This window comes from Melanostigma gelatinosum (assembly GCF_949748355.1).
Source record: "Melanostigma gelatinosum genome assembly, chromosome: 12".
NCBI classification, from domain to species: domain Eukaryota; kingdom Metazoa; phylum Chordata; class Actinopteri; order Perciformes; family Zoarcidae; genus Melanostigma; species Melanostigma gelatinosum.
In genome coordinates, this window is record NC_136645.1 from 11626375 (window position 1) to 11636800 (window position 10426).

Genomic DNA, 10426 nt, shown 5'->3' on the forward strand with positions numbered 1-10426 from the left:
TCGTCGCTGGTTGATTAAAGATCTCAACATTTCTACTTTAGACATTTTCACTAAACCACAGAAAGTTGTCCTCCAGACGAACTCCGTTAAAAACACCGTTTACTCTCATTAAACTCTGACTAGCGCTGTGTTGGTCACTTCCGTCCCCGTCTGTCTGTTTCCAGGTAGCATGCTAAGCAAACTTCAATAGCTTTATAGGCTACCACGAGATTAGTCCTCGTCCTCTTCTTCTTCCTCTCCTCCTTCTTCTTCGTCTTCTTCTCATTCTTCTTCTGTCACTTTAATGGCGGACTACAAACCAATGTTTAAGGCGCCACCTACTGGACCGGAGTGTGTAACATCATGCCTTTATGACAGTTATCATTTAAACACAATAATAATGTCATTTATAAATATAATGAAACAATTAGAAATACACTTCATATTGCAGTCATATTCTGGCCTTTTAACCCGTTCCATTCAACATATTAAATAAAGCCCTTTTAAGCTGAACTTGTTTGTCCCCTGTCTCTAACAGTCCTTTGATGCTCCACTCCCTTCCTGTATCTACCACTCTGTTCTTCAGTCTTTCTCTTTCCACCCTGAACTTCCTCCACTCTATCAGCTCATGTTCTACAGTTTCTTTACAGTTGCATATCTCACATTTATCCCACTCTGTCTTTTTCATGATGTGTATAATGTGTCATTGAGTCCTGTATGTCCGAACCTTAATCTGAAAGTAACATCTTCTTTTCTACTTTTACTTCCATCACTTCTCACTCTGACTGATGTCTGAATTGTGTTGTAATTTCTACCCTGATTGTCATTATTCCAAATTTCCTGCCAAGATGTCCCATCCAAAGCTTTTACCAGAGAATGTCGAGTACTCCCAACCATTGTACAGGACAGTCGATGCTGTGTTTCCGTTAAGTCCACCCTGAATTCTAATCCAGTGTGATAGTGCTGACTCAGTTCTCCTCACATGTAATGGCAGTTGCCTGGATTTCACCAGCAATGCATTAATGGGTGTGGTTTTGACTCTGGAGATGAGGCAGAGGAGAACCATCCAGAAGAAAAGGTGAACAGATAAAAGTCCATTCAGACAGGTTCTAGTTGACAAGAAAATAGTAAGAGATGAAGCACGCCGTTAACAGGTTACGCTTGCACTACGGCCATGATCCTTGGCGACTCACATGTGTGGCTTAGTGTTCCAAATGAAGAGACATTTGGCAGGCGGGAACAGAAAAGCAACCACAAGCGATGCATCCGAGACGAACAGCAAGCAGCCAAGAAGAACATATGATGACGCCTATCTTGCTCTGGGTTTCACAGTGAACGCGGTAGGAGATGAGGAGAGACCAGTCTGTGTTTTATGTCTGAAAACTAGCTGCGGATAGTATGAAACTTATTTTGTTTCGTTTTTCATTGTTTTCTTGAAAAGATGTTGAGTGTAAAACAGGTTAATTGCAGCCAATTGCAAGCAGCTATTTTTTGCCAAATTGTAGTTCTTTTTTGCACAGATACAACTTTATTTGCATTGTTCTAACAAAGTGATTGCACATTTTATTAGTTTTTGTCTGATGGAGCAATCTGGTTTACTTAAAAGTGATTGCAATTTTCTTTATTCTATTATTTGAAAAAGCACAGACGGAGGAGTCACAAAATGTTGTTTCAATAAAAATTCAACCATTTTGCTACAATTTAGTTGGGGCGGTGGGGCATGAACATTTTTCTTCCTCCAAAGTGGGGCGCAACAGAAAAGGTTTGAGAACCACTGATCGAATGTATTACACTACTGGTATAATATAGTATAGATTTATTTCTTTAAGAAAAAGTGTTGATTTCAAACGAGTACAAAAAAAAGTACGTTTGGTTTAATTTTTGGACCCCTCAAGACATCAGTATGAACAAAACATACCGAGCGATGAATTATTTTCTGGGTATTTTTGCATGTTGGTAGGCCTGAGTGTGTCTTTTGCCGTGTTCATTATCGGGACGGACAAGATCCTTATTGCATTAATCATGCGTCACATTGAACATATGAACTCACATTAAGACGAGATTCTCTTCTGCCCTGAATTAAAAAGCAGGCAAGACATTAAATAAAGCTCCCATTTCTATTTACTGTCCCAAGACTAGATATTTACAAAATGACTTGACCTCTTTTATATTGGTCCCAACAAAGAGTCCCAAGAAAATGAACAATTTCAAATAAAAACAGCATCAATGTGAATTACAGATGCCAGTTACCACACACAATCCTCTTGTTTATGTAAGTATATATTTGTATTCATCCATCTATTTGTCCCATTCATATCCCAGATCTCATTTCTTTTTCTCATTAAATGTGTGCAATACTGTTGGGGATACTTTTACACACACCCCTCATTTTCAGACGTGCAGTATATAGTACTATGTTTTATTTGTGTCACCACATTTTATCTTACTACATAGTGTTCTTATTGCAACTAATGCTTTTATTGCTGAGCCGACCTGTTCTCATCAAACACATTTAATTCTGCTGTTGACCATGTGAACCAACATGAGACAATGTACACAATTGGTGTACAAAGTGCTGCAAGTGCTTTTGTATTTGTCCATCATGTCGACACCTTGTGGTGCTCCATCTTCTGCAGGTTAAACAAATTACAGGGCTGACGTGACTGCTGGTGACTGTGTGTGTTCATCTTTCACAGCAAAGACTCCCTGGGTTAGAAGCAGAGCTGACGCTACTATTCCCTGTGTTACCCAGATTCATATGGCACATAAAGTGAACATGACAAAGGGTCCTTTGTTCTCCAGTGGTGCATATATGCTCTCCCATGGTCCTATATGTTCCCTCCACGCATTATCACTGTACGACGCTTGGTCAGGACCCATTGGCATCACTTAGGTTTCAGCAGCAAAACTACTTTAGATTTAGTTAGGTTTAGGAAAATATCATGGTTTGGGCTAAAATAAGCATGTTTTTGAACATCGGTTCCGCAGCTCTATAAAGCACATCATGAGAACCTGAAAAGGATGTGACCTAGCTATATTTGCTAAATAGGACATGAGCTATAGTGGGAACTTGTCAAAAGGAACAAGGCATGGAGTTGAACGCAGAGACCTGAGAAAAATGTGTCCCTGACAACATAAAGCAACTTAAAGCATTTTGAAGCCGGATTCATCCTCTGGGGACCTTGAATGTCTTTAGAAAATGATATGGCAATGCATCTCATAGTTGTTGAGATATTTTAGTGGTGCACCAACAGACTGAATGAAGAACAATGATCACCATGTCCACCCTCTTAGGTTGTGTTACATCAGCTTCCTCAAACAATCAATGTTTAGATCTACCTGTACAACATATATGTATAATATATATTAAATATGGCTATATTTAAACTGACTGGTGTTCCTACTGCATGCTGTGTTTTATGTGCCGATAGATCTTTTATTATTCCAGCCCACACTGGGAGAGACACAGAAGTGCTGCACCCTTTGATGTAGATAACTAATATATCCACGACATAGGCTACTGTATGTCGTCATGTGAACCAACCGCCTTTTCCCAGGTACCTCTGTTGCCATGGGAACCAGGCACAGTGACACTTCCTGGTCCATAAGCTCCGGTGGTCTTCCTCTGTTGGGTCCCTTTGTGAGCTTTATGGGGGTTAATGCAGCACGGACGTTTAAGGCACAACCCCCTGTGCTGCACACATCCCCTGCTGCATTGCAATAAGGAGTTGAGATAAAAGGCTGAATTCAACATCAACACTGCTCACTGAACATGACTCACTACATTTATAATTGATACACACATTCATAATGGATTCAAAGCACTGATAAATACTTTTTTCAAAAAGAAAGTCATAGGTGGAATGACAGATAGCGGCTGTTTTACTCGTCATAATCAGAGCTCTCGTTGATCTCTGCAGCACACGAGCCCTTTGTGTTTTTATGAGCAGTGTGAAGGTCTGCAGGGTATTTACACACGGATACATATCTGATCTATGTACAGTTGTCTTACGCAATATGATGATTAAAGTCCCATGTATATCTCCTCTGGGCATGTTATTTTATTGGGTATGTGTCTCTCCGGGTATAGGAACAGGGCAAAGTGATGGATCTGGCTTTCCCCACAGACACCCTCATTAAATGCTGAGCTCCTGTGTACATAACATCCACATTTACTGAGATATGAGATATGCTGCACCATGAATCTCACCCAATCTAGAGATGGAAAATGTAGATATTTTACCCGAGGGTGTGGAGGAGAGGACGGCGGGGAAACAGATGAGGACCGTAAAGTGGAACTAGAAAAAGCATTTCCTGCTGAAAATGCGTTGGAATGCTGAAAACTGAAATTAATCGCAAAAACATTGCTTAAAATAGATATCCAATTCAAAAACAAATTGCAAAAAGCTTAATAATTCAAAGAGTTTAAAGATTACAAATATGAAAAGTCATATCACACCTCTCCTGAAAGAGCTGAACATTTTGACATTTGAACAGTTTCTGTGGCTTAAAAAAATTCATCAGTGGTGATATTTGTAGTAGTATAAGTTGTAGTAGAAGTATTATTTGTAGAAGTATTAGTAGCATTAGAATAACTACTAGTCGTACTATTAGTGATATTTGTAGTAGTAGTAGAAGTTGTAGTAGAAGTATTATTAGTAGTAGAAGTATTAGTAATTAGAAGAAGTAGTAGAAGACGTAGTATCAGTAGTCATAGTAATAGCTGTAGTATTGGTCGTAGTATTTAATATCACAGTAGTAGTAGTAATAGTAATGGCAGTAGAAGATGTAGCAGTAGTAGTAGTACTAGTAGCAGTCGTACTAATAGCTGTAGTAGTATTACTACTTTTAGTAGCATGAATAGTAGTAGTAGCAGTTGTCATATAAGTAATAGTAGTGGTAGTAATAGCAGTAGTGGTAGTAATAATATTGATGGTAGCAGTAATAGCAGTAGCAGTAGTAGTAATAGTAGCAACAGCAAAAGTTATAGTAGAAGTAGTAGTAGCAGTAGTAGTAACACTATATTAGCAGCAGCAGTAGTAGTTAGAGCATTCATTTTTTTAACAAAAAAGCCTAATTTTGAGCTTGTTTAAATACAGTTAATCCATGGGGCTTTTATTTTGAAAGGGTGGGGCTGGGTGGGGGAGTGAGGGGGAGAGGAGACATAATCATAATGTTTGACACACATAAACAGAGGTTATTAAATGACAGGCTTCATCACAAGCAGTTCAGTTAGAATTCACTCTCTGGGGCTTTTATTTTGAAATGGGGTGTGGTGTGTGTGTGTGGGGGGGCGGGGTGGAGGAGGAGGGGGGAAAGACCTCTAAAGATCCCTAAGACCTGAATGACTGTATGAGAGAGACACACAGAGAGAGAGGGAGAGGAGTGTATGTGCGCGCGCGTGTGTCTGTGAGTCTGTGTGTTTATCAACATCACTAATTGGCTCAATCGTGAACACCTGTGTGCCTGAAGCCATTTGAAAATATTCTCCATAGAGATCCCATTGAAAATAAAAAGCTTAATAATTCAAAAAGTTTAAAGGTGTAAATAAAATATATTCATTCAATGTTAAATAATATGCGCTATACTTGTAAGCTTATATTGCGGAGTTGTGAGGTCACTGTAAGTAGGTCAAATACTCCGAGCAGGGCATTCCTGCACCTGCTCGCATGATAGAAACAGATACAGTGGCCCTGAAAGAAACACTTGCTTAAACCACCAGATTAGGGCGGAAACTGCCATCTTAGAGTAGGAGAAGAGTTCTCTTTATCTATTCACACAGAGACTTCAAAATAGCTTAGAACTGCACCCTTTCCGGCACCTTAAGTGTTAACAACATGCATACACACTGATGAGCCAGAGAAGGCGGGATCCGGACATGAGCCAGTGTGGGTGGAGATGCCCAGTGCTCCAACCAGGCTGCTGTTCTGCTAAACACAGCCCTGCCTGCAACTTTGCTTTAACCAATAGGCTTCCATCAGAAGAACCTATAACACGCATGCGCACTATGTCTAAGCCTTTTAGCTTTCACTTTTCTAGGTCCGTGCACATTTAACTGCTGGACATAATACTTCTGTTACAAATAAATGTTATTGCTTGAATTGAGCTAAACGCCTCGATCTCAGTCTGTTCACTCGAGTTAAATCCTCAACAAAGGTTTGTCACGGGAGTTCACAGATAGGACCCAAAAGCAAGACCACAGGAGACAGAAGTGAATGTTCAACAGGTTTTATTTATAGACAGGTGGGTGCAGGTGTGGAGCCCGTGGTCCGACACCCGAGTGGCAGATCGACGGTGTGAGTCCCGTGGCTCGACACCGGAGGCCTGGCAGCTTGACGGCGATTGTAGTCCGTTTAACCCCAGGCGGGTAGAGCGACAGATCGACGGTGTGAGTCCCGTGGCTCGACACTGCAGTCGACAGAGTGTAATCCGTAGACCACAACGAGAGCAGAGCGGCGGAGCGCATCCACAAACACAAGGAGGGCAGAGCGGCGGAGTGTAATCCACAGACACAAGGAGGGCAGAGCGGCGGAGTGTAATCCACAGACACAAGGAGGGCAGAGGATGCCACGGGGTTTCAGCCGGTTAAAGACGGTACGACCTGACACTCCCAGACTGCAGGACCAGAGTGTATATAGTGGCAGGCTACTCATTAAGGGGCCCTGAGTCTGGTGTGTCAGGCTGCAGGAGGTGATCAGCTTGAGTGTCCTCAGCCGTGCACGATTAAGGGTGCGGCCCTGGGAGGTGTCTGAAGGCAGAGGACAAACAGAGCACATGGCACACCACAACAGACAGGGGAATCCTGGATCCTGACAAGGTTAGAAATATGAAAAGTCATAGCAGACCTCTGGTGAAAGAGCTGAACATTTTAATAGTTGAACGGTTTCTGGAGCTTAAAATATGAAGGAGAAGAAGAGGTGCGACGGAAGAAATAGAAGAAGTTGAATAAAGATGTTGGAAAATAATAAAGAATAAAGAAAAGAATAAAGATTGTTGGAATGCTTAACAGCATTCCAACAATTATGTCTGCATGCCTGAATGTGAGTGATGGGAGTCTTGCATAAAAGTGTTTTGATAAAAAAAAGAACAAAAGCTGCAGTGATGTCCATTGTCTTCTGTGAACCTGTCGTAAGCATATCCTTTGATATTGATCTTTGAGCTACTTGGAGACAGAGTTGTCAACACATCTATGACATACGAGTTTATATGGTGAACTTAACTGCTATTGTAGTTTTAGTTACATTTCCAGCAGTTACTGAACACCAGAATCATTCATATGGAGTTTTCCTAATTCTCAAATCCACGGTTTTACTCTCTTTCAACATAGCAAATATTTTTTCTAGCATACTAAACAATATGGTAGTATGGGTATTGGCACACACAGTATGTTCCAATACGCAGTATGTCAAATGCAGTGTGCCAAAAACAACAGAATGTCCCTCTGCATATGGTCGCATTTTGCATTATACAAGTCAGCATGCTTCTCTGGCTATTCTGACCCACAATCCTCTGCGCCGCTGATATATGAGCAAGAGGGTCAAGGTTCGAGGTGCAATGTTATGACAAAGTATGTCCCAATGCATGCAACAGTATGTACTTTGCAAAGTAAAAAATAAAAAGTATGCGACGTTTGAAAGTATGCAGCAGTGAATAAATACAGGGAGTGCTCACAAGAGAAATGTAGAATCTGCGCGCTAGGTGTCAGTGTGACGCCACCCTGTAGCATTGATTGGACAGGTTGCATCCACTTAGCCCCAATAGTGTGAATGTCCTCGCGCTGGCTAGATCTCGTGATACCGACAGCTCACAAACAAAAGTGTCACAGCGAACCAGGAACCGTCTCTTTATCAAATAACAACAACAAAAAAACAAAATGACCGGCCTACCTGATTCGGAGGTAGGTGGAGAAAAGAAGTGGTGAGCGTCGTGGGAGGGCGGGCCTGGATTAGAAATGCATTTAGAGCCGGAAAACAAGTCCCTCCTCTGCTCTCAGTCCAGATTGAACCCAGTAAAGAGTGGACGCACTTCAGGATGAGACTCTCACATCTGAGAGTTTACATGTCTGTGTTTGTAACGGCTGTTTGAGATCGTTTGTGTGATACACCGTTATGATTGTGTCTTTAGGGAAAGAGGACCAACTTGCGCAAGCTCGGCTCTGAACGCATTGAGCACAACATGAGATTGAAGTTCAACCCACTGGCTCTGCTGCTGGACTCTTCTCTGGAGGGAGAATTTGACCTGGTCCAGAGAATCATCTATGAAGTAAGAAACATTTGCTATGTATTATAATAACATGGTTATAATGTTTAAAATTACAGTTGTTTTTCTGCTGTGTAAGTCAGCTTTTGCTGGTGCTGAACTGAAACTCTTTTAACTCATTGTGATTCCTCATTCACAGGTGGAAGATCCCAGTCTGCCCAACGATGAAGGAATCACTGCCCTACACAATGCTGTCTGTGCCGGACATACAGAGTTCGTCAAGTTTCTGGTTCAGTTTGGTGTCAATGTCAATGCTGCTGACAGTGATGGCTGGTAAGTTCTCAGAACAGTCCAAACGGTTATCATTCGTCTACATGTTGTTTTTTCTTCAACTTAACTTTGAGCATAATCTAGCAGTATGAGCTACAACAGAACTACTCCTAGTGGTTGGTGTTTCTCAGCTCCCACTCTCGTATCCTCTGTCCTTACCTCCTTTTTCACCCACCCTCTAACACAGGACCCCTCTTCACTGTGCTGCATCCTGTAACAATGTGCAAGTGTGCAAGTTCCTGGTGGAGTCTGGTGCAGCAGTGTTTGCTATGACTTACAGTGACATGCAAACGGCAGCTGATAAATGTGAAGAGATGGAGGAGGGCTACACCCAGTGCTCCCAGTTCCTCTACGGTCAGTAAAAGCGGTGTTATTATTTTACCTTATACGAATTTAGTTTTAATTCTTTCCTGTGTCTTATGTTTCTGTGAAAAACTCACTATTAATTATTTTTCTGTTATTTTAAATCTGTGTACCCTAAGGTGTGCAAGAGAAGATGGGCATCATGAACAGGGGAGTGGTCTATGGTCTGTGGGACTACAGTGGTGAAAACCCCGATGAACTGATGTTCCGCGAGGGAGACTGCATGACCATCGTCCGAAGGGAGGACGAGGACGAGATAGACTGGTGGTGGGCGCACATGGCTGACACCGAGGGGTACATTCCCCGCAACCTCCTTGGGGTGAGTCACGAGTCACTGAAACTGTAATGAAGACAAGCGTGTTCATTATGTCATGAACAAATGTGCATTGTTGACATTGTTGTCTTCTTCTTGTCTCTTAACAGCTCTATCCCAGAATAAAGCCAAGACAGAGAACCTTGGCTTAAAACGCTGCGCATTCCAGTGTCCCAGAACTCTCCAAAACTCTCTCGCACACACACACACACACACACACACACACACACACACACACACACACACACACACACACACACACACACACACACACACACACACACACACACACACACACAGGCAGGCTTTAACAGACTGGGGAAGAGAAGGGCACTGCTATAATGAAGAGAATGAGACAGACCAAACAATATGAAGGATCACCTATGAACTCTTTCTGGCACTTTTCTTTCTGTATCTACGACAGAGGGATTCTCCTTCACTTATTTTTCCAGGCCACACTGTGTACTTAAGACACCATTGACATTGTTTCCCTTTTATTCCACTGTTTTTTGCTGTTATGTAATTAGTGTCTGCAACTATTTCTGAACGGACAGAAACACAAATGTTGGGATGTAAATTGAACAAGCGGTATTCTTATTGCGAGACATTTTTACACTTTCGAATCGTCTTTTAAAACTACGTGGGGCTCTACAGTGCATGAGGCGAACAAGTGGAGGATGATGATGATGATGATTTAAAAATGCTCCTTTACCGTGACAACCTTTGGGGCGCCTGTTTTTCCACCATCACTGTTGAGTGACTGTGCCTCTTCATAACGGCACTAGAGGTGTAACGTTTCAGTTGTGACCGTCACTGTTCTGACTAAACAAAAACAAAATGAGATGATTGGTGGAAAGGACCTGCGATGAAGCTTTTGATTGATCTGTTGCTGTTTGTTCTGTGAAACCCAGAAAGCCAGTCTGCTTTCATACATTGTGGTTGAGATGCCATAGATACCGTGTATACATGTATTTGTGTTTTAAAAAAACTTGTGAAGTTACTGTAGGAATTATATTCTTATGAAAATGGACTTTCACGCTCTTTAGAAACCCTTTGACCAGGGAGGAGATGTCATGCAGTATGAAAAATAATATTTTATTACAGCCATTTCATGACGATATATTGTAAGAAGGCAAGCGTAACACCAGAAACCTTTGTAATAATCGGTAAGCGAATATGATGCTACATCCTAAAGTCAGAGACAATTTCTCAAGTCAAATAAAAGATAAAAAAGATGGAATT

At 41.6% G+C, this 10426-nt stretch overlaps 1 protein-coding gene across 1 annotated transcript; it reads left to right on the plus strand.

Moving 5' to 3' along the window:
• Nucleotides 1-7852: 7852 nt before the first annotated feature.
• LOC306785686 (apoptosis-stimulating of p53 protein 2-like) lies at nt 7853-9577 on the plus strand (the record flags this gene model as incomplete). The annotated part of the gene is made up of 6 exons (XM_079280141.1): nt 7853-7876; nt 8104-8241; nt 8378-8511; nt 8696-8862; nt 8991-9190; nt 9295-9577. 6 exons carry the CDS (start codon nt 7853-7855, stop codon nt 9334-9336), a joined length of 705 nt encoding a protein of 234 aa, XP_079136267.1. The 3' UTR covers nt 9337-9577.
• Nucleotides 9578-10426: the final 849 nt, after the last annotated feature.